The sequence below is a fragment of the Candoia aspera genome, chromosome 2 (assembly GCF_035149785.1).
Source record: "Candoia aspera isolate rCanAsp1 chromosome 2, rCanAsp1.hap2, whole genome shotgun sequence".
Classification (NCBI taxonomy): domain Eukaryota; kingdom Metazoa; phylum Chordata; class Lepidosauria; order Squamata; family Boidae; genus Candoia; species Candoia aspera.
In genome coordinates, this window is record NC_086154.1 from 20,212,752 (window position 1) to 20,238,238 (window position 25,487).

Below are 25,487 nucleotides of genomic sequence, written 5' to 3' on the forward strand. Positions count from 1 at the left end.
ATTTCCATTTGGAGGCTACATTTATATTCACAAAGTTTACTCCTATGAACATATGCCCACCAACTTCTAAACCACTGCCCTGAAGATATGCAAATTTGAAGTATATAAATACAAGGAAACCACAATAAACACATGTACTGTAATGCAACACCAGAATATATCATTCTGATGTGATTTTTGGCATTAAGCCTCTGAGACTGAAAATGAAAAACTAGCAGAAGTAGAATAAAGGTATTGTTTTAATACACTAAAGTCCACATAATGGCTCTTTACTCTTTTAATTTGACAGTTTGCTCATCTTAAATGCTGCAGACTTTAACCATTTTCCAAGATACTATTAAGAATAGCTGACAGACTACCACAATCTCCGTGTAGGAATACTGACAAGTTTTTCAGACAATTCTCCTCTCTATGCACTACTAACATCAATAGCTGCAAAATGGGTTTCCAGCAAAGCCTGAAAGCAGGAACCTTGAAGGGATCCATGAATCAGAGCAACAACAAAGTAGAATTAAAATAATCTTCTGTGTATGGTTGACTTCCTCATTCCAGCGAAGAAATTGCATCACATTTCAAATGAATTTTTCTTCAAATCTAATCATATAAGGCTGCAAAGTATGTAGCACACCAATGAAACAGCTCAGATCCTTCCGGCAGTATTATACCCAGACCTGTCAACAAACCAGCCTAGACATTCCAGTGCTTTACCATCCAACTTTATTGCATGCAAGGTGACATAGCATATCATTTAATAAGCTGAAGACTTTAAAAAATTGCTTTTGAAATCCAGCAGAATAACCATCTAGTTTAGGCAAGACAGCTAGATCTTGCCCTGAAACAAGTCTATCTAGTCTGCAGGGAATCCAGCTCCGAATCTGTGAATTCCAGGGTACACTGTAGGCTGCTTAGAGGTAGTCCTCACTTAATGACCACAATTGGGCCTGGAATTTTGGTTGCTAAGCAAAGCAGTCATTAAGTGAATCTGACCTGATTCTACGGCCTTTTTTGCAGTGGGCATTAAGTGAATTGCCATGGGCATTAAGTGAACCATGTGGTTGTTACGCGAATCATGTGGTTCCCCATTGATTTTGCTTGCCAGAAGACGGCTGGGAAGGTTGAAAATGGCGATCACACGACCACATGACACTGCGACGGTCATAAATGCGAACCGGTTGCCAAGCACCCAAATCATGATCAGATGACTGTGGGGATGCTGCGATGGTCATGTGAGAACCAGTCATAAGTCAGTTTTTTCAGCACCATCATAAGTCCAAACTGTCACTAAATGAATGGTTGTTAAGTGAGGACTACCTGTATATGACACTATCTCAAGTACAATTTAACAGAAGATGTTATTAGATTAACCTTTCCTTTTTAGTCACAACTTTGCAAACATCCTTTCTGGATAACAAAAAAAAGATAAAGTATACTGAAATAAATCTCTAATTGCTTAAACTTCCTCTTACTGAATTTAATTTAGTTTTCACAAGACATTTATCATTCTCTTTCCTGCTGAGATGAACATATTAATAACTCAATGATGGACAAGAGCAAATTTGAAACTGTCTTGCAGAGAATATCAACTGTCCCAAAACAGCAGGGAGAACTCGTAAACACAGACACAACTGCTGATAGGCAAATAAACTAACAGAGTAACAACATGAATCTTGAGAGGAAAATTACCACAGCACTTAAGCCAACTTCAGAGAACATTCAGGAACATACACTTTCCAGAAAACAAATGGCACAAGGTACACACATGGAACCACACGTCTTAATTATTTCTTGATCAATTTCCCAGCATTTGGTGAAGCAGAATCACATCTGGCCCATCATGTTATGTTAAATTTAATGACGTTTTAAGTTCTGATAAAATAATTAGAGATGAAACTAAACTATTCCATACAATACAAAACTTAGTAATAAGAAATTCAGCTGCTGGTTTCTTTAAAAGTTCATGGCAAGCCATTACAATGTGCTAAGATTATGCCAGATTGGTCAGTGTAAGTGCCAAATAGTGGCAGCGATTTATAAATGTAATTCTTTTGAGTGATTACTGCAATGAGACATATCAATATTCACAAATACCTTCAAACTATTCCTATTTTCAGTTTAGTTTGCCAAGAAATTGTCTGTTTTCCTAGAGAACAATTAGTCATCAGGAGGAAACAACAGTGCTACCTCTAAACAATCCATCTGTCATAGTAATCATACAGTTGTATAACTCAGTTTGCTTTGTTTGAAATATGTGATTATTACTTCTCAAAATAGATGACAAAATATATTATTGCCAGATTGGAGCTTCTAACATTTATGTGTTTTATTCCCCCATGACTCTGAATCTATTGTATGCATTTACATTTTCGGTTTCCTTTTCTATAATAATTTCTAGAGATTAAGGTACAGAAAACTGCTATTAAGTATAGTAACTAAGACTTACACATAGTTCCTAGTTACACAGAGACCTCTTCTGTAATGCAAAGCACAGATCAAAAAGGTTAATTCCTATTTATATAAGTTGGTACAACCAAATATTTCTTTCTTATTAATTTCTGGACTCAGCATGAGTACCATCTACATAAACAGTAGCTTCAAACCTAAAAACTACCTGCCCACCACCAATTTCCCTAATGTCCCTGTTAATGAACTACAATCTTCTTTGGCTCCAGCCACAGTCACTTTTCCACAGAGCATGATAAACATGACAGCCTGACTCAAAAGAATTTCATAAGAAGCAACACAGAAAAAGGAATACTTCCTTTTATTCCTTGAAGTAGCTTCCTCTTTTATTACATTTTTACAGATCCAATTAAGGTTTACCAGCCTTTCACTAGCTACAAAGGGGAGTTGTAATATTTTAATAAGCAAATCCATGGTAGGAAGCAACAGAAAAAGAGGGGGTATTATTTGTTGAGGGGATTTTTTTAGGAGAACAAAATGGATCAGAGTAAGACAAGGAAGAGAAAATTAGACTCTCATTTGAACATAGGTTGTCAGTGAACAGCACTGTAAAATGACCGGGGCAAGATCTGATGTTGCTACTTCAAAAGCAGCCTTTCTACTTGCAAAGTTAAATTTTCTTTCCCGCAGCCTTAAAATCTGTCTAAAATGGTCCCTCAAACTGTACAGCAGTTCGTTGAATCACAAACTCTTTTCTCTATAACGAAGCATTACCATCAACAAAAGAGCAACTGGATATAGCCCATGCACTTTTATCCGGAACAACAGAGAACATCAATCCTATTTTTAATAATCAAACTCTATGCAGGAAGTTAAGTAAAAAGATGAACAACAATAAATCTCAAGATTTTAATTCTTATAGGAAAGTCCACCACTATGGAAAGACAGAGCACATACTGAGCAGCAATACTTGAAATTAGTAGTGTGCAAAAGTTTCATTTTGAACCACTTTAAGCAGAAAGTGAAGCAAAACATCCTACTGCTCAAGTAAGAAACTGCTGCTTCAGCCCTTTCTGGAAGTGCCCCAAGCTCAGAATATCAGTTCTGTACTCGAGACAGGACATATCATGAAATTTCACACAAGAAATGGTTTGAGATGAATTGTTTGCACACCCCTGCTGGTAAAAGGAGTCAAGGTAGATCTACAGCAATTTTGGTTAATTGTCACAATTCTGATGGCCAACTAAGTGATACTGCAGAGCATCTTACCTTTAATGCAGAGGCCAAGCGGACCATGTGCTCATTCAGGGTACTCTCTGACTCCTTGTAAGTCAGGCAGGTAAACTGATATTCCTCTGGATCAAAGGAGTCTGCTCCTTGCTGCTCCACATCATTTGCAACCCCTTCATAGTAACCCTCAATGTCCCCAGGATCTTCATCTTCTTCCTCATCACAGTTTGGATCATAGTCCTCTTCATTGCTGTCAGAACCCTGGCTGTTCATGTCCACAGACATCTTAATGCTCTGCCAAACCACCAGGCAAGTGAGCAATGACAGTTTCTGGTTCTACAATACAGTACTATCGTTCTTTTGACTTCATCTGACTTTTCTGCCACCTAAATTGGACATATGGGGAGAAGGGGGTGGGAAAAAATATATACAAGTTTGATTATTAAACAAAGAATCTAACAGCAATTCAATTCTTATGGGGAATTCCATTTAAAAGAATCAGTACTCCTAACATACACCATTCTTTTATAAAAAAGCTAGTTACAGCGATATTATTTCTGTATTCAAGTTGAACAAGGATCCTCAAACTCCAGTTCATTTACTTATCAATTACCCTTTTAAATGGTGATAAAGTCTCTAATTTTTTGTCCTTCCTCATCAAGTCTGTCATAGGCTATTACTGAAAATGTTAGGGGAACAGTACTTACACCACTGCTACAAAAATGCATAGTGTGATGCAGTGCCTCAGTTCCCCATTCTCTGAATAATTCAGGCTGCCTTCTAATTATTAGTTTAGTGTGTATCTTGCTTCTTAGCAAAACCATAAAAATCATGCCAAAAAGCCATCCAGCATACCATAAAAATTGATCAACTGAAACTATCAACACCCAGTATATGTTTATAATGTGCTCACCTATACAAATTGGTTCCAGTTATGTGTGTAACAAGAAAAAGCTTTCTAAGGATGAGAGTTTCCGTAACTTTTTTTTTTAAGTGTTATGGGCTGGCCAGAAGGCAGAATGCCTCTCCTGGGAAGTCATGAGTCTTGGCTGTTATATAACAACATGACAGTATCTGATAGCAGCAGTGCCCTTAGAGTTTTCTTGGACAATTTACTTTTAAAGAAAGTTAAAAAAAATGAAAGAAAGCATTCCTTCTGACTGTGTAAAGCCTAAAAGATTAAGGTTGTCACTTCAAAAAGTGTTTCAAAAGTTTCTTTATGCAAGGATCTGTGTAATATGCATCTTTGCTAAATCTCTTGAAAGAGCTTGATTGCTATATTCCAGACAACTGAACTTTCCAAAAATCCTTAAAGGGAAGCCCACAAAGAGTCCCGACAGCAATGTAAAATAGAGGTGACAAACCTGTATCTTCCTATAAGAGACAGAAGTTGGTATATTAGCACCTTTGAAAAAGGGGCTCTTAAGATACTTCTGCCACAAGATTACTAAGTAATAATTTAGAAGCACTCCCAGGCTGCAAGCTTCTCTCCCTAAATGTAGAGGAACAGCATGTCCAAATGAAATTGTGTTTTATCAAGAGCTAACTTTATCCTAGACAGATTGCTTATTAATTCTAAGCAGCATGGTCTACCAACCAAGACCAGCAATATGTACAGTTAATTAATTCTGAATATACCATTATCCTGATTAGCAGTATCAATATTTCTCAAGATAACCTTCATAAAATCTTACTTATAAGTTAATCCTGAAGTAAGTAGGGTTTCCTGGTAAACACTTATTTCACAGTTTTTCAATTATTTATCTCAGTATCCAAGAGAAAAGAACAGGGTTCAGGGTTGAACTGTGGAGTTCTTGGTACTCTCTGAGCTTGGTTGTTTGCGTGTAGACATTTCATTACCCAACTAGGTAACCTCATCAGCGCAAGTATCCTAGTTACCACTGAATGTGGAAGACAAAGAGATTCAGATATTCTGGCTTTTTCACTGATACAATACCAGTAAATAGGCGAAAGGTAGCTGATGTTCTTGGAAGGCTGTGCTGAACACCCTGAGCTGGAAAAGGGATCACCCACCATTGTGGCATGTAGTTGCAATTTCAGACTCTTGGGGGAAAAAAAGGAAAACTATGCAGTGAATAGTTAACTAAAACCTATGTTATCTATTCACTGTGTAGTTTGCCTTTTTACCCAAGTCAGTCTTACAAGAGGATTAGAACATAGCACATTTTAAAAAATTAATACACTTATATGGCCACCCATTTAATATACAGGTAGTCCTCGACTTAGGACCATTCGTTTAACAACAGTCCACAGTTACAATCGCCTTAGAATGGGTGTCGCAAAACATCTCATCCCCTCCATGGCCACATGACTGCGTTTTGCAACATTTTTTGCCATTTTATGGAAAAAAAGCCCATTAGGGAAGTTGGATTCGCTTAATGACCACAGTAAAAATGGTCGTAAAATCAGGTCTGGTCACATGGTGACTCAACTTATGACCGCAATGACTTACAATGGAAATTCCAGTCCCAATTGTGGTCATAAGTCGAGGACTACCTATACGTGATTCTGGGTGGCTAACAGTTAAAAAACAAAATAAGAGTAAAAAAAAAACAACAGCAACCAAAATTAAAACAACATAAACAAACAAACAAAAATAGTATGGCAGCTAAAAACACTCATGACATCCTGTATTAACATAACCAGAACCAAGAAACAGGCTCACCCATACTATGGATATTCTGAGGGAAAACTCTAATATTCTATGTATCCAAAGATAAGTTGATCCCTCAGAGATGCTAATTTTACATTTCCATGTATAATGATAATATAGTCAGGTGTGATGAGAAATGTAGTGCAAGAAAATCTCAGCAAATCAATATATTTCTCTACTAAGTAACTCAAGTCTGTCACAACAAAATACTTTGTACCAACCACATTGAAAGTATTCAAGAGCTTAAGGCCTGTCTTACTCTACATTTTCACTCATGCAGGCTGGTCTCTTCTCTTCACATTATACTGAAGCCACAGTAAGTTATACATACTCTAGTCTAATGGGTTTCTCTCACATCTCTGTCTGAGCCTGGCAGTGAAGATTAAGCAATAACCCCAAGTAGAAGGGAGAACAGGGCAAAATTCACCTATAACTTCCACAGCACAGAGCTCTGTTGCAAAAAAACTAATTTAAGCCTAGGTGACAATTAAAGTGACACTTACATGGGAATAATAGAGAAGAACATTACATTAACTGTGAACATTACTTTTTCCCAAGGCAGTGAGTGGAACTACAAGCAAGTGGCTAATTACTAAATTTTAATGTTGCTAATTATCACTGATTATGTATAATGGGACCAGAGTCTTCAACACAATGTCTGGGGATATAGGCGCTCACAGGTATCTTCCATGTGCTTTTTCTAAACTATATTTTTACTGAGTTATACATAAATACAAGTTGAAAAAAAATTATTAATTTCATTCCATACTATTCAACAAAAGCTACATACCTAAGAGTATAAACACAACCTACAAAACAAAAATAGACTTGAAATAATAGGATAAAATTTCTCTAGTTTTTGATAATGGTTAAAATAGTAACGTCACTTAACATATGAAATCCCATGCTGGAGGACTTCCGGTGGGGACATGGCGGACTGAACAGCTGTGCCCACGGGCTCAGCGGGCAGAACTGACAATGCAAGAGTTTTTTTCAGGCTCAGGCAGGTTTTTCCTGAAGCCCAGGAATGTTTTTCCAGAAAAAGGAAATCACCTGGAATCACCCCATCTGCCCTCCAGATGGCTGCTTGCAGCCAAAAGATTGCAAACAGTGTTCGCGTTCAACTGGTAAGAGGTTAGCTGGGAGGCAGGGATGTCCCTATTTCCAAGCCGCACTGTAGCCTTGAAGGGACACTAAGACTGGCCACCCCATTTCTAAATCACCCAATTTATATTTCCTTTAAGTACGCGTACCCTAAGAGAGGCTTTCTACAGCAAGGAGAAGCGGGTTCTCTTGGTGCTTATCATTGTTTTTGGAATCAATTTTTTAAAAAAAAATCTTTTTAAGTTTCAGACTTTGTTTTCCATCCAGATATTAAGGAGGATTAAGAGTAAATAATTGTCTCCGTTCTTATTTTTGTACTAAATTTGAAGACATTACCATTTTCCTACACGTTGAATTGGCTGTTTTGAACTTTCAGTTTTCTGCTTCTACTTTCCCTGGGGAACTGTCTGCCTATTTCACTTTCACTTATGTAAACACATTTCAGAATTCTTTCATATCTTTGACTTTCGCTGGTTAAGCTCCTAGGGGGCGCCATAATCTATTGCTTGAGACATGGAGGATTTTAAACAGACTTTCTCTGACTTCCAACAAGATTTTAAACAGATTCTTTCTGATTCCTACTAAGTTTTTATACAAGGCATTCAGGATATTGTGGAAAACGTGTGGTCTAAAATGTGTCATCTGGTTGGGGATGTCCTGGATGAAATTGAGGAATTTAACAGCAACAGAAATGTCTCTTCTAAGACTGAGATCGGGACTTCTGTTGAAATGCTGGATGAAGATCAGATAGTTGAGTTGAAGAAATTAAAGGGAGAGATCGAGTTGCAAGCCATAAGTGAAACTGAACATCTGATGGAACACCATGGAAAAGGGGTCATTATGTATGGGGGTTCTCCTGAAGAGAAGTTGGAGTTTTTGAGGGGGGCAGTTGGGCTGTTCGATTTTAAGAAAAAGCTCTGTGCGCATTGTGGGGATATGTATTTTGAAGTGGGATAAGGGTTTAAGAATATTTATCTGGATTACTTTTAGGGCTTGGCTGATTTCATCGATCTTTAACGATTTGGATTAAGATGATTAAGGTATAATAAAAAAATAATAAATGCCTGGTTTTGGATTTATATGATTAAGTTTATTAAAACTTAATAAACAAGTTTTATCAAATTGTATTATCAAGTACAATGGCAGACAATTTATATGTTTTTTAGTTTGATCTTTATTATAGTAGACAGGAATATATAGAATAGTAGTAGGAAGGAAATAAATGGGAGTTGATTAAATAAATGGGAAGCTGATTAGGTGGTTTATATATACAGTGTGTGTGTGTTTCTTTTAATATAAGGGAAAGGAGCAACTGTATTTAGTGATTTTTATAATATGCTAATGGAATGGTTTATAGAAATAATGTGATTTTGGTTTAATATAGAGTAAGGGATTATGGGAAATTGTTGTATATCCTTGTTGTATAGCTGTTAAAAGTTGGAAGTCACCTCTTTTTGTAATTTTGAACAATTTTCTCTGGAGTTTCTATACCTTTTCTTAGTTTTTTCCTTTGTAGTTTTTTGTTTTTCTGTAGCTTTTATGTTTGCTTGAAACTTAATAAAATTCTTATTAAAAAAAATCCCATGCTTCAATTTTGCATCTCTGCCGAGGAAAAGCCAGTTCAAAGGCTGAGAGTTGACAAATTTCATTAAGCCAATTTTTAGATCTGGTATGTTCCACCCAAGAATACGCAGTGTGTACCAGAAATCAGGCCCCAGACAATTTAATATAAATTACATTAATTGTTCGAATTGGTTGCCATTTTTTCAAAATATTTCCTTACTCATTTGACGCATGACCTTTGAACATACCATGTACAGGATGGTACACCCTGTATAATCACCTTTTTTTACTACAGCCCAAGCACAATATCCAAAGCTCTTCCAATCTGGGGATATAACTTAATACATTAACATCTTTAAACTTTAACTTCCTCCTAAGTACTTGGCTAGTAATACCTAGCCTAAAAAACCACCCTATCTGTGAGCACAACTAGGGCACACATTTGCATGTGTGTGTAGTCCTTTGGGTTCAAAGACGACACGCTGTTTTGCAGTTCATCTGTGAACATGGAGATGGCTCTACAGTCCCAGTCTGGAAGTGCAGGGTCTAGAACAATGGGGGCACTGCAATTCCATTGTTACAATAACTGTGGGTGTTATTCACTGATGCCACTCACAATTTTCCATCAGTGTTTGGCGGTGCCTTCTCTAAAGCTGGTGTAGGCTTCAGAGCACTGGGCTCGCCAGTGGGTTCTATCAGCAGCTGCAGCTTCTAGTTCCCTTGGCTAGATGTCACAGTAGTGTAGGGTTTCCTTCACAGGAACTTTTTAGCCCTTGTGTGGATGACTTCAAAGTCGCTTTCCAGTCTCCAGTTCATCCATTCTGATGATATGTCTCACCCATCACATCTGGGTTCCTATAATCAGGAACTCAATGCTGGTAGATTCAGCACCATCAAAGACCTCCAGATTGGAGAGACGATCTTGTCAATGAAGCCAAGATGGAGTGGAGAGTGCACGCGTGAAATTTCTCCAGTTGTTTAATGTGCTGTTGGTACAGAGTCCAAGACTCACATCCATATAGGAAAGAAGGGATAACCACAGCTGTGTAGACTTTCAGCTTTGTAAAGATACAGACATTGTGTTGATTGAAAACTCTGGTATGCAGCCACCTCAGAGCCTGGCTGGCCTTACTAATCCTGGAGTCAATATCTTTGTCTAAAGACCCGTTGCTTGAGATGATGCTTCCCAAGTGTTTGAAGCTGTTTATGTTTGTCAGCTGAGTGTTGTCAACAGTGATAATTGTTCAGCATCAATTGTAGATCACTGCTTTTTTTACCATGAGCGCAGTCATCAGCAATGAGGGTTTTTTGAATGACTGTATGGAGGCACTTCGTCTGTGCATTCAAGCAGTGAAGGTCAAAGAGAGCAGTCCAGTCGGTACCTGATGTACACTCCCTCCTTCAGACCCTGGACAGCATGTGACAACATACAAGTAAAGAACAGATTGAACAGGACTGGGGCTAGTACAAAACCCTGCTGAAAATGGCAAATGCAGCTGATGTATCACTGTTGTAAAGGACCTGCCCTGTCATTCTGTCCTGGAGCAGCTGAATCAACTTCACGAATTTCCTTGGGCATTCATAACATCTCAGGATGATCCAGAGAGCCTCCCTATTTATAGCGACAAATGCCTTTGTCAGGTCAACGAAGACAGAGTAGAGAGACTTGTTCAGCTCAATGCACTTCTCCTGGACTTACCTCATGGCAAGTACCATCTCTATTGTACTCCCTTCTGGCCAAAAGCTATACTGCATCTCCGGGAGGTTCCTTTCCGAGACAGTGACAAGTCTGTTAAGGAGAATGTGGGCAAAAATCTTGCCTGCGATGGATAGCAGTGAAATACTCCTGTAATTTCTGTAGTCTGATTTGCTTCCCTTTTTACAGAGAGCCACAATGGGAGCATCATAGAAGTCGTCAGGCATCTCCTCTGTGGACCCAATGTCTTCCAAGGTATCTTGAAACACCTATAAGGTGTTTGGGTCTAGCGCTTTGTAGATCTCAGCAGAAGCGCCATCCTGCCCTGTTACTTTAAGTTCATCTGCGAGACCGCTTTCTTGATCTCATCAGTGGAGGGAGGCAGGTCTAGGTCATCCAAGACTGGCTGCGGAGGAATCTGCTGTAAGACGTCAGGATCAACTGTGGATGGCTAATTGAGTAGGTTGGAAAAGTGTTCAGCCCAGCCATTTTTCTGTCCTTCCTGGTCTTTGATCAGGCTCGACACATCGGATGACAGCAAGGGGGAGCAACCCTATTTGTGGACACAACCAGGGCATATGCACTAATGTATGTGGGGGGAGGGACCCAAGATGGCGAAGTGAAAGCATCTAGCTACCAGAGTACGCTACCGAATTTTTATTTCTACTCTATATTATCAGACTAATACCCTTTTTAAGTACCAGTCCCTGTGCAATTAATTTCCAAACAAACTGGGTGAGAACTAATGCATGTGTGTCTGTGTATATATGATATGTGTGTGTGTGTGTATATATATACACACACATATGCACACACACGCATAATGCTTTTTTAAGTAAAAAGCTTGAAACACTGTAATCAGTTAAACCATTATAGAGGTTGAAAATAAAGTTCAGGCAGGTTTCAGAAAAAGATGAGAAACAAGAGACATTATTGCTGATGCAAATAACTGAGAAAACCAAAGAATAGTAAAAAAAACAAGTCAACATGTGCTTCATTGATGATTTAAAAAAAGCCTTTTTGTGATGACCATGTCAAGCTGTGGGATGTGCTTAGAAAAATGGGAATCCCAGAACATTTCGCTGCCTTCATGCAAAGAGGACAGAAAAGTCAGTCCAGACAGAACATGGAAAAATCCACTAACTCCTGGTTAACAAAGGACTAAGACAAGGCTGTATACTCTCTCCTTATATATGTTGTTTGCCATACCAAATTTCAGTATACTCCTTCCACCTTTGTTGATTTTCTTGGAATCCGTTACTATCTGTCCATTGGCATCCTTTAACATACCAACTTGAGGATATGTAACTCACCTTATAAGTTCAGTTGGAAGACTTTCCTTGTTTTTCCATGTCTATTTCCATTATCAATGACTTCGCAGATATTCTCTCTGAATATACAGATATTAAGCTCTCTGAAATTCTTTAAATTCCTTTCTGAAATCTTGGTCTTTCTTGGCTTCGACTTCTCTCCTCAGCAATTTCCACCACTTGTTCTGATATTCAGTTTGCTTTCTTCTGTTTCTTGGTTTTCGGCAGTCTTTTTTTCCTGTCATCCTTAACAACTTTTAGTTCATTCCATAATTCCCTATCAATGAGATTCAGGACTTCAAAGTGATTCCTGATGTTCTCTTTGAAAATGGTGTTTTCTGACTTGGAATTTGCACAATGTGTGGTATGATACACAGTCAGCTTCTGACTACATCTTTGCTGTTACAACTCTCCTCTTCCACCTCTTTCTACCAATAATATAGTCAATACAAATTCTGTGGACTCCATCTGGCGATATCCATGTATATAGGGATTGTTTCACTTGTTTGAAGACTTTCCAAAATAACTATTATGTATGCCTCATAGTTTGATGCTGGCAGAGGCGCTTTTTAAATAAAGATTCCTTATGTATGCATAACAAAACAGAAGTCAAGTTCTTCTAAAAAAATTTTATACCTATGGCTATCTCATCTAACCTAGAGGCCTTTCCAGATGTCATTTGTTTCAATAATATCCAAAATGTAATACTAAGGTTATATCTAAATCCACTGAATGGGCATCCTGGAAGTTTTATTGCATTTTAAAAATAATCTGCTCCATGGCTATCTTTACATCTACAGAATATCAAAATGCGATAAACTGAGAATTTCATTGAAATCACTATGAATTATTCTTAAAGAATCTTACTTTTTTTCAAATTTCAAACAAGGCGGCAATAGTTTACCATGTTTATTTTCCTGTTTCCACTGCATCTGCTTGATCAACTTTAATGAATATTCAGGAACTCCAATTCAACAATCTAAAATGTGAAAAGCTCCCAGAGTGTGATTTCTAGCACATACAGTAGGGGAAAACTTTAAAAGTTTTTAATGTGACTTTTTTACAATTCATTTTTTAACAAGAAGCATGAATCCCAAACAATCCTCACTTAGCCAATCTAGTATTTGGGAAAAAACATTTATAAATATGTTGACTGACAAACTGAAGGTAATTTAGCAATGATATATTAAAATACCATCTAACCATTAATTGAATATTTAAAAATGGTCCCATCTTAAACACATGCCATATAGGGCTGATAAAATGTATACTCCTACTCATAGGGATTTAATTGTATCTATATATTCACCAAATGTCCAAGAGTCCCCTGTTGGGGGAAGATGGGCAGTGATATAAATTTAAATAAATGAATGAAATTCCCAGTTGTTTGTAAGAACATTTCAATGCTGGCAGTTAGCTTTTTTCCCCTTAAAATTTTATTCCAATCCAACAGAGGATCCAAAATTAAATTAAAATCTCCAGGTACAATTTTCTGGATCATTTGTAACTCAAAAGATCTGCAAAACAGAAATATCCTGTTCATCTTTAGTTGGACCGTTCAAGGCATCCAACAATCTCCATTATTAACTACTAAAATTCTGTAATACCCACTGGTATTCAAAATATCTTGTTTAACTATATAGTTGAAAGATTTCTTAATTAAATCCACTACTATCCTGGCAGTTTTTGAATTTCTACTAGTGCCTGCCAGGCTTTCTTTTACCTAACTTTACATTCATAATATATTTTTAGTCTAAAAAGTAAGAAGGCAGCATGTTGCAAAGTGCCCCACATCTAAGCCATGATGAACCCAGTAGGTACTGCAGCCAGCTCAGTACTTTCATTGGGTGAAAGCTTATGAAATACTAAATTTGTTCATTTCAAACATTACAAGATTCTTGCTTTTGCTGGGTGTTACAGTAACTTTGCAATTTTCTTGTGAGGAAGGAAGTACTTTCTGCTACACCACAGTGCATTCAGTCAGCATTCCCTTTTACCTTAAAATCACTTTCTTACAGAGCAAGAAACCCAATTTGTAATGTTTCACTATAGCAAAAAGAACAAGTGTAATTTTGTGTGCACAAATATTTACAAAGTGAAATCCTGTAAGATGCTCTAGGAGACTTTTTGGCTGAAGAGCAACAGGAAATGCTGTGAATAATTAAATCCCTTTATTTAACAAAGAATGGCAGTTAACCAGGTTGCAAAAAAAGCAATCCTGCCAGGAAATTTGGAGTACTTTGAACTTAAGCTTTTGCAGAGTCAATGCTCATCTGGCAGAAGAAAATTTCTTGTTAGAAGCTGTCACCTTCCCCCACCACACTGCAAATTCTGCTAGTGCAGAAAAATGATGGATAAAAGTTAAGAACACCATTACCGTACTTGTTAAAATTAATTCACCCTTCACCAGTACATTTATTGTCTAGTCTACACTTTAAGCAGCAGTTACATTTGCATTTCATTTTATAGCAGGTTACACTGATATCACAGTAACTCACAACTCTGTAGCAGTAGACAAAGCAGTTAAGAATTATACGATAATTTTTACTATTTAGTTATTATTAAACATCACTCAGACCCCAGCAGAAGCAACGTGAACCTTTCCTACACAAAGAATGACTGCATGATTTAAAAACCCAGCAATATCCCACAATTCTTTTTTCCCCCCAATATTTGTTTTCTTCTTTAAAAAGTGCAAAAGCCCCCCTGCAAAATCTCCTGTAAAATCCGGACCCGTTAAGAGGCAGGGATTCGTCCCAGCCCCCGAATTCCTACCCGGTTCTCTCCACTCCTCTTTCGGCCTCAAGGACCGGGAGTCGAGGCAGAAAGAACGAGAGCCCCCCCAATCCCAAAATAGCCCACTAGCGACAGCCACCGCAGCCCAGGAAAGGCAGAGCCTCCTCCATCCCCCTCCCTCAATGTAAACAAGGCCCGGCTCCTCTTCTCCGCGCTCACCCAAAGTGGGGAGAAAGCCGGGCGGGAGTCGACGCCCCCTCAGTCGCGCCCCAGAGCAAGAGCCTCGGCCGCTGCACCACAGACAACGCGGGTGTGACCCGAAGCGAGGGAACGGGAGAGAAAAATCACCTTCCCCCAGGCTTCTCCATCTCTAGCCGGCCCACTATAGCTTGAGCACCGGAAGCTCCAGTCCCTCGCGGAGCGTCGCTTCCGCCGCTAGAAATGGCAGGGGGAGGAGCGCGAAGCCCTAAGCATCGAAGGACCTGTCCGTCTGGGGTAGTTTAGAGGGGTTGGAATGCAACACTGGCCGGAATGGAGAGGGGTGTTGGGCTGAACCACTGGACGTGGCGGTGTAAGTGATAAACGCTACTTTTTCACCAGCTTCAAAGTGATCGGCCTTATAAGAAATAGATAGTTCCATGAATTAATAAAATGAAATGGGACTGGGTCCGGCCCTCAAGCGGGTTTCCTAAAGTGTTTGGTGGTGTCGAGTCCCCCAAACATCTCAGGAATGGTAAAGTCTCAAGCGGCCAGTAAAGTCACGTGTTCGCATGCAATAGAGGTTAGCTTTGCTTTAAACTTAGGGTTGTCAGCGGTTTTTTTACGTGTTGGTACGTGCTTAATCTAGCTACTGAATTGTTTGCACAACACACTGAACCAAATGATCTAGGTTTGCAAAACATGGTAAGCCACAGGAAGCCTAACCAAGGGTCACTAACTTAGCTAGTAAGCATGTCGTGTGAACAGAGACCTTGGCTTTTCCTGAGAGTACACCCTCCATATGTGTTGTTGGACTACAGGTACACTTCCCAAAGTCCCGACCATCATATCCAAAGGGTAGCTCATACAGGTTTTCGTTCAGAGTGACAATTCTTGGGAACAGTTTTCAGCACTAAATCAACTAAATAAAGGTGGCTTTTACTACACTGCTCTGCAGTATTCACTTGATACAATGAGCCATAAACCAGCTAAGCACATTTTAGCCTAGCATATTATACAATTTCAGCCAATGTAATTTATGATTGATGATCAATTTATGATTGATGATCATTATTATGACTGATAATCGGGTCATGCAAATCAGAAAATGAGATTGAGTAAATGATGGTTAGATGAACTTTTAAGTACACCATATGAACTCACCAGTTGTGTTCTGTGAATTCAGCCAATGTGATTTGTCAGGTGTGGTTTAGTCTGAATATTACATAAACTCAGGGGTGTTTATTCGATAATTTTGGGGCCATTCCAATGTTTAAATCTGAAGTCTTCAGTTCCCTTCAGCAAAGGATCGTTACCTTGTCGTGGTGCTGGAGCTTGAGCACCTCAATGATGCCATGAGCTAAACCGTGAAGGGCCACCCAAGACGGGAAGGTCATGACAGAGAGGTCAGACTAAATGCGATCCCTGGGGAAGGTAATGGCAACCCACCCCAGTATTCTTGCCGTGAAAACTAAATGGATCAGTACAACCAGAGATATGTCGGTATACCATCGGAAGGTGAGACCCCCAGGTCGGAAGATGGTCAAAATGCTACTGGGGAGGAACAGAGGATGAGCTCAACTAGCCCCAGACGTGATGACGCAGCTAGCTCAAAGCCGAAAGGACGGCTAGCGGCCGACGGTGCTGGTGGTGAACGGCGAATCCGATGTTCTAAGGATCAACACACCATTGGAACCTGGAATGTAAGATCTATGAGCCAGGGCAAATTGGATGTGGTTATTGGTGAGATGTCAAGATTAAAGATAGACATTCTGGGCGTCAGTGAACTGAAATGGACTGGAATGGGCCACTTCACATCAAATGACCACCAGATCTACTACTGTGGACAAGAGGACCACAGAAGAAATGGAGTAGCCTTCATAATTAATAGTAAAGTGGCTAAAGCAGTGCTTGGATACAACCCAAAAAACGACAGAATGATCTCAATTCGAATTCAGGGCAAGCCATCTAACATCACAGTGATCCAAATATACGCCCCAACCACAAATGCTGAAGAAGCTGAAGTAGAGCAGTTCTATGAGGATCTGCAGCACCTACTGGACAACACGCCTAAAAGAGATGTTATTTTCATCACAGGAGACTGGAATGCTAAGGTGGGCAGTCAAATGACACCTCGAATTACAGGTAAGTATGGCCTGGGAGAACAAAATGAAGCAGGACATAGGCTGATAGAATTTTGCCAAGACAATTCACTCTGCATAACAAACACTCTCTTCCAACAACCTAAGAGACGGCTTTATACATGGACTTCACCAGATGGACAACACCGAAATCAGATTGATTACATCCTTTGCAGCCAAAGGTGGCGGACATCTGTACAGTCGGTAAAAACAAGGCCTGGAGCTGACTGTAGTTCAGATCACGAACTTCTTCTTGCACAATTTAGGATCAGACTAAAGAGATTAGGGAAGACCCACAGATCAGCTAGATATGAGCTCACTAATATTCCTAAGGAATATGCAGTGGAGGTGAAGAATAGATTTAAGGGACTGGACTTAGTAGATAGGGTCCCGGAAGAACTCTGGACAGAAGTTGGCAGCATTGTTCAGGAGGCAGCAACAAAATACATCCCAAAGAAAGAGAAAACCAAGAAGGCAAAATGGCTGTCTGCTGAGACACTAGAAGTAGCCCAAGAAAGAAGGAAAGCAAAAGGCAACAGTGATAGGGGGAGATATGCCCAATTAAATGCAAAATTCCAGAGGTTAGCCAGAAGAGATAAGGAATTATTTTTAAACAAGCAATGCGCGGAAGTGGAAGAAGACAATAGAATAGGAAGGACAAGAGACCTCTTCCAGAAAATTAGAAACATTGGAGGTAAATTCCAAGCAAAAATGGGTATGATCAAAAACAAAGATGGCAAGGACCTAACAGAAGAAGAAGAGATCAAGAAAAGGTGGCAAGAATATACAGAAGACCTGTATAGGAAGGATAACAATATCGGGGATAGCTTTGACGGTGTGGTCAGTGAGCTAGAGCCAGACATCCTGAAGAGTGAGGTTGAGTGGGCCTTAAGAAGCATTGCTAATAACAAGGCAGCAGGAGACGACGGCATCCCAGCTGAACTGTTCAAAATCTTGCAAGATGATGCTGTCAAGGTAATGCATGCTATATGCCAGCAAATTTGGAAAACACAAGAATGGCCATCAGACTGGAAAAAATCAACTTATATCCCCATACCAAAAAAGGGAAACACTAAAGAATGTTCAAACTATCGAACAGTGGCACTCATTTCACATGCCAGTAAGGTAATGCTCAAGATCCTGCAAGGTAGACTTCAGCAGTTCATGGAGCGAGAATTGCCAGATGTACAAGCTGGGTTTAGAAAAGGCAGAGGAACTAGAGACCAAATTGCCAATATCCGCTGGATAATGGAAAAAGCCAGGGAGTTTCAGAAAAACATCTATTTCTGTTTTATTGACTATTCTAAAGCCTTTGACTGTGTGGACCATAACAAATTGTGGCAAGTTCTTAGTGGCATGGGGATACCAAGTCATCTTGTCTGCCTCCTGAAGAATCTGTATAACGACCAAGTAGCAACAGTAAGAACAGATCACGGAACAACAGACTGGTTTACGATTGGGAAAGGAGTACGGCAGGGCTGTATCCTCTCACCCTACCTATTCAACTTGTATGCAGAACACATCATGCGACAAGCTGGCCTTGAGGAATCCAAGGCTGGAGTTAAAATCTCTGGAAGAAACATTAACAATCTCAGATATGCAGATGATACCACTTTGATGGCTGAAAGCGAAGAGGAACTGAGGAGCCTTATGATGAAGGTGAAAGAAGAAAGTGCAAAAGCTGGTTTGCAGCTAAACCTCAAAAAAACCAAGATTATGGCAACCAGCTTGATTGATAACTGGCAAATAGAGGGAGAAAATGTAGAAGCAGTGAAAGACTTTGTATTCCTAGGTGCGAAGATTACTGCAGATGCTGACTGCAGTCAGGAAATCAGAAGACGCTTAATCCTTGGAAGAAGAGCAATGACAAATCTCGATAAAATAGTTAAGAGCAGAGACATCACACTGACAACAAAGGCCCGCATAGTTAAAGCAATGGTGTTCCCCGTAGTAACATATGGCTGCGAGAGCTGGACCATAAGAAAGGCTGAGCGAAGGAAGATCGATGCTTTTGAACTGTGGTGTTGGAGGAAAATTCTGAGAGTGCCTTGGACTGCACGAAGATCAAACCAGTCCATCCTCCAGGAAATAAAGCCAGACTGCTCACTTGAGGGAATGATATTAAAGGCCAAACTGAAATACTTTGGCCACATAATGAGAAGACAGGACACCTTGGAGAAGATGCTGATGCTCGGGAGAGTGGAGGGCAAAAGGAAGAGGGGCCGACCAAGGGCAAGGTGGATGGATGATATTCTAGAGGTGACGGACTCGTCCCTGAGGGAGCTGGGGGTGTTGACGACCGACAGGAAGCTCTGGCGTGGGCTGGTCCATGAAGTCACGAAGAGTCGGAAGCGACTAAACGAATAAACAACAACTTCAGTTCCAGTTGCTGGCACTCCAAGCAGAGAGAACAGAGCTGCCTCCCTAGCTAGGATCAGCAGAACTCCGAGCATCACTTACATGAAGGACATTCTTTGAAATGGTTCCAGGGCAGAGGGGGAGGAATAAATGTAACTTCTTCATTTTTATTTAGAAGGCTGTGTAAATCCTTATCCTGCTCAATTGCACACATAATAGAGCTGTGCAAGGCGTTTGAATGAGAGCCTTGTGAAGTACATGAGCAGGATGACCCCTGCTCAACCCCTCCTCAACGGGGCATCTCTCTCCTTCATAAGGCCAGGCATGGCTATTTTGAGAGCCTTCTAGGACAAAGCTGCATGCATACATTTACATAGCCATTTCTCCTTCACTTCCCTGAAGGGAGTCTTGTCAGTACACATGTGCGCACACATATACAGAAATGGCCAGGGAAGGCCCATGAAGCACTATTGTCAAGCCTTTGAGAACAAGCGGCTGCCCCAGTTTCAAAGATCACACCAGCGCCTTTGCAGGTGTCCCCTGAATGCTTTGCACGGCCTTAATACAGTAGTTGCTCAAAAGGAAGCCCCATTTAATTTAATGGAACTTCCATAAGCCAAGAAATTAAATGCCGAATCATGCTGGGTCACAACAGCAATGTTGAGTATGAATCAAATTTGGAAAAACAAGGATGTCAGCTTGAGAACTAAGTGTAGACTAGTCCGCACTATCGTGTTCCCCATAACTACATATGGCTGTGAAACTTGGATGAAAAAGTTGGATAGAAGGAAAATTGATTCGTTTGAACTACGGTGTTGGAGGAGGCTCTTGCACATCCCTTGGACTGCAAAGATAACAAAGAAGTGTTGAAGTGCATAAAACTGGTCATGTCACTAGAAGGAAAAATAACAAAACTTAGACTTAGTTACTTTCGGTCATGTCATGAGATCAACATCGTTGGAGAAAGACGTTACGCTTGGAACGGTCAGTGGCAAAAGATGCCGCCGCCGCCAGAGAACACTCTGGTTGGATGTAATCAAAGCAGACACAAGCCAAAATATAAAGCAACTGAAAGAAGCTGTACAAGATCGGAAATCATGGAGAGAGCTGGCTTATGGAATCACCAAGTGTCGGACACAACTGAATGGATAATTCAATTTGACTTCCGTAAAAAGAGATGTGCTGGATCAAGTTAAAACTCTACCTGGTCCATCTTTTCTCTTCTCACAGGAGCCAGCCAGAAGTTCACAAACAGAATGGATATGAAACAGCGGTTTCTCCCTTCCTGTTTCCCAGCAGCTATTGCCTGGGTTCATGCATCATGCTAAGCATATTGTGGTTTGTTTGGTCCTGCATTACTGGGTTGTGTGAATCCAGCCAATTGTACTTCATTCAATGTTGTTGTTTATTCGTTTAGTCACTTCCAACTCTTCGTGACTTCATGGACCAGCCCACGCCGGAGCTTCCTGTCGGTCGTCAACACCCCCAGCTCCCCCAGGGACAAGTCCGTCACCTCTAGAATATCATCCATCCATCTTGCCCTTGGTCGGCCCCTCTTCCTTTTGCCTTCCACTCTCCCTAGCATCAGCATCTTCTCCAGGGTGTCCTGTCTTCTCATTATGTGGCCAAAGTATTTCAGTTTGGCCTTTAATATTCCCTCAAGTGAGCAGTCTGGCTTTATTTCCTGGAGGATAGACTGGTTTGATCTTCTTGCAGTCCAAGGAACCCTCAGAATTTTCCTCCAACACCACAGTTCAAAAGCATCGATCTTCCTTCGCTCAGCCTTCCTTATGGTCCAGCTCTCGCAGCCATATGTTACTACAGGGAACACCATTGCTTTAACTATGTGGACTTTGTTGTCAGTGTGATGTCTCTGCTCTTAACTATTTTATCAAGATTTGTCATTGTTCTTCTCCCAAGGATTAAGCGTCTTCTGATTTCCTGACTGCAGTCAGCATCTGCAGTAATCTTTGCACCTAGGAATACAAAGTCTTTCACTGCTTCTACATTTTCTCCCTCTATTTGCCAGTTATCAATCAAGCTGGTTGCCATAATCTTGGTTTTTTTGAGGTTTAGCTGCAAGCGAGCTTTTGCACTTTCTTCTTTCACCTTCCTCATAAGGCTCCTCAGTTCCTCTTCGCTTTCAGCCATCAAAGTGGTATCATCTGCATATCTGAGATTGTTAATGTTTCTTCCAGCGATTTTAACTCCAGCCTTGGATTCCTCAACCCCGGCACGTTGCATGATGTGTTCTGCATACAAGTTGAATAGGTAGGGTGAGAGGATACAGCCCTGCCGTACTCCTTTCCCAATCTTAAACCAGTCTGTTGTTCCATGGTCTGTTCTTACCGTTGCTACTTGGTCATTATACAGATTCTTCAGGAGGCAGACAAGATGACTTGGTAGCCCCATACCACTAAGAACTTGCCACAATTTGTTATGGTCCACACAGTCAAAGGCTTTAGAATAGTCAGTAAAACAGAAATAGATGTTTTTCTGAAACTCCCTGGCTTTTTCCATTATCCAGCGGATATTGGCAATTTGGTCCCTAGTTCCTCTGCCTTTTCTAAACCCAGCTTGTACCTCTGGCAATTCTCGCTCCATGAACTGCTGAAGTCTACCTTGCAGGATCTTGAGCATTACCTTACTGGCATGTGAAATGAGTGCCACTGTTCGATAGTTTGAACATTCTTTATTGTTCCCTTTTTTTGGTATGGCGATATAAGTTGATTTTTTCCAATCTGATGGCCATTCCTGTGTTTTCCAAATTTGCTGGCATATAGCATGCATTACCTTGACAGCATCATCTTGCAAGATTTTGAACAGTTCAGCTGGGATGCCGTCGTCTCCTGCTGCCTTGTTATTAGCAATGCTTCTTAAGGCCCATTCAACCTCACTCTTCAGGATGTCTGGCTCTAGCTCACTGACCACACCATCAAAGCTATCCCCGATATTGTTATCCTTCTTATACAGGTCTTCTGTATATTCTTGCCACCTTTTCTTGATCTCTTCTTCTTCTGTTAGGTCCTTGCCATCTTTGTTTTTGATCATACCCATTTTGGCCTGGAATTTACCTCCAATGTTTCTAATGTTCTGGAAGAGGTCTCTTGTCCTTCCTATTCTATTGTCTTCTTCCACTTCCACGCATTGCTTGTTTAAAAATAATTCCTTATCTCTTCTGGCTAACTTCTGGAATTTTGCATTTAATTGGGCATATCTCCCCCTATCACTGTTGCCTTTTGCTTTCCTTCTTTCTTGGGCTACTTCTAGTGTCTCAGCAGACAGCCATTTTGCCTTCTTGGTTTTCTCTTTCTTTGGGATGTTTTTTGCTGCCGCCTCCTGAACAATGCTGCGAACTTCTGTCCAGAGTTCTTCCGGGACCCTATCTACTAAGGCCAGTCCCTTAAATCTATTCTTCACCTCCACTGCATATTCCTTAGGAATATTAGTGAGCTCATATCTAGCTGATCTGTGGGTCTTCCCTAATCTCTTTAGTCTGATCCTCAATTGTGCAAGAAGAAGTTCGTGATTGGAACTACAGTCAGCTCCAGGTCTTTTTACCGACTGTACAGATGTCCGCCACCTTTGGCTGCAAAGGATGTAGTCAATCTGATTTCGGTGTTGTCCATCTGGTGAAGTCCATGTATAAAGCCGTCTCTTAGGTTGTTGGAAGAGAGTGTTTGTTATGCAGAGTGAATTGTCTTGGCAAAATTCTATCAGCCTATGTCCTGCTTCGTTTTGTTCTCCCAGGCCATGCTTACCTGTAATTCCAGGTGTCATTTGACTGCCCACCTTAGCATTCCAGTCTCCTGTGATGAAAATAGCATCTCTTTTAGGTGTCTTGTCCAGTAGGTGCTGCAGATCTTCATAGAACTGCTCTACTTCAGCTTCTTCAGCATCTGTGGTTGGGGCGTATATTTGGATCACTGTGATGTTAGATGGCTTGCCCTGAATTCGAATTGAGATCATTCTGTCGTTTTTTGGATTGTATCCAAGCACTGCTTTAGCCACTTTACTATTAATTAGGAAGGCTACTCCATTTCTTCTGTGGTCCTCTTGTCCACAGTAGTAGATCTGGTGGTCATTTGATGTGAAGTGGCCCATTCCAGTCCATTTCAGTTCACTGATGCCCAAAATGTCTATCTTTAATCTTGACATCTCACCAATGACCACATCCAATTTGCCCTGGCTCATAGATCTTCCATTCCAGGTTCCAATGGTGTGTTGATCCTTAGAACATCGGATTCGCCGTTCACCACCAGCACCGTCGGCCGCTAGCCGTCCTTTCGGCTTTGAGCTAGCTGCGTCATCACGTCTGGGGCTAGTTGAACTCATCCTCTGTTCCTCCCAGGAGCATTTTGACCATCTTCCGACCTGGGCGTCTCATCTTCCGATGGTATACCGACATATCTCTGGTTGTACTGATCCATTTAGTTTTCAAGGCAAGAATACTGGGGTGGGTTGCCATTACCTTCCCCAGGGATCGCATTTAGTCTGACCTCTCTGTCATGACCTTCCTGTCTTGGGTGGCCCTTCACGGTTTAGCTCATGGCATCATTGAGGTGCTCAAGCTCCAGCACCACGACAAGGTAACGATCCTTTGCTGAAGACTTCATTCAATAATCCATAGTTAAACAAACCATGCCTTAACATGCTATGTGAATATAGCCAGGGGCATGAGACTAGTGAGGAAGACTTTGTATTTCTAGGTGCGAAGATTACTGCAGATGCTGACTGCAGTCAGGAAATCAGAAGATGTTTAATCCTTGGGAGAAGAGCAATGACAAATCTCGATAAAATAGTTAAGAGCAGAGACATCACCCTGACAACAAGGCCCGCATAGTTAAAGCAATGGTGTTCCCCGTAGTAACATATGGCTGCGAGAGCTGGACCATAAGGAAGGCTGAGAGAAGGAAGATCGATGCTTTTGAACTGTGGTGTTGGAGGAAAATCCTGAGAGTGCCTTGGACTGCCAGAAGATCAAACCAGTCCATCCTCCAGGAAATAAAGCCAGACTGCTCACTTGAGGGAATGATATTAAAGGCAGAACTGAAGTACTTTGGCCACATAATGAGAAGACCGGACACCCTGGAGAAGATGCTGATGCTAGGGAGAATGGAGGGCAAAAGGAAGAGGGGCCGACCAAGGGCAAGGTGGATGGATGATATTCTAGAGGTGACGGACTCGTCCCTGGGGGAGCTGGGGGTGTTGACGACCGACAGGAAGCTCTGGCGTGGGCTGGTCCATGAAGTCACGAAGAGTCAGAAGCGACTAAACGAATAAACAACAACAACATGAGACTAGAGGGGTGCCAACTGGCTGCTCTAGTCACAATCTTTGTTTTTTTCTTTTTTCAACTCAACCCCCAACCAGAGCACACAGAAGTGAAGGAGGAAGCAAGATAGTGAAAGGAGGCTGTTTTTCTCCACCCTATTGATGGGGTCTCCAACTCCAGTTGGGCCTTTGCAGTTCTTATTTTAAGAAACAGTAAAAAAAAAAACCCAAAGAGAAGGTGTCAACTGGTCAGCTATTCAAAAACAACTGAGATACCAGTTGAAATACTTGTTAACCACAAACTTTGGATGTTCAGTTTGCTGTTATCTAGCATGGAATTGATGGGCAAGTGGGTTATCAAATGAGTAAATGTATTTATGGTATTGAACTGGCTCTTGGCTATCTCAGCCTCATTATTATTCTTTGATTTGGGTCCTGACATCTCCCTGTCTGTATATATCTCTACTATGTTAGCTCTCAGCTGTAATCCTTAGCCAAGTGTTTCTCAACCTTGGCAGCTTGAAGATGTGTGGACTTCAACTCCCAGAATTCCCCAGCCAGCCTTGCTGGGAGTTCTGGGAGTTGAAGTCCACACATCTTCAAGCTGCCAAAGTTGAGAAATGCTGCCTTAACCTGCTCAGAATTTGATCTGACTGCTCTTCAGTCCATCTGTTACTGAATATGACATATGTCCTGCATTGGGCAAATGATTTGCAGCTGCAAAATCTGACATTTTTACCACAGAAAATGCAAATCCCTGTGTCTTCTGTTTGCCTGTTAAAAGGCTAACCTCCTAATAAATC

The 25,487-nt window shown here is 40.8% G+C and overlaps 1 protein-coding gene across 2 annotated transcripts in view; it reads right to left on the reverse strand.

The window, feature by feature from the left end:
* ARIH2 (ariadne RBR E3 ubiquitin protein ligase 2) overlaps positions 1–15,137 on the reverse strand; it is a 55,396-nt gene extending 40,259 nt beyond the window's left edge. The window contains exons 1-2 of one of the 2 annotated variants that reach the window (XM_063291474.1): positions 15,062–15,137; positions 3,670–4,016 (exon numbers count right to left, since the gene is read on the reverse strand). In XM_063291474.1, coding sequence (XP_063147544.1) covers positions 3,670–3,915 — 246 coding nt within the window. In that variant the 5' untranslated portion in view covers positions 3,916–4,016; positions 15,062–15,137. Of the gene's footprint in view, positions 1–3,669; positions 4,017–14,932 lie in introns of both variants that reach the window. The other variant, XM_063291473.1, reaches the window with a different exon arrangement.
* Between the last annotated feature and the right edge of the window lie 10,350 nt (positions 15,138–25,487).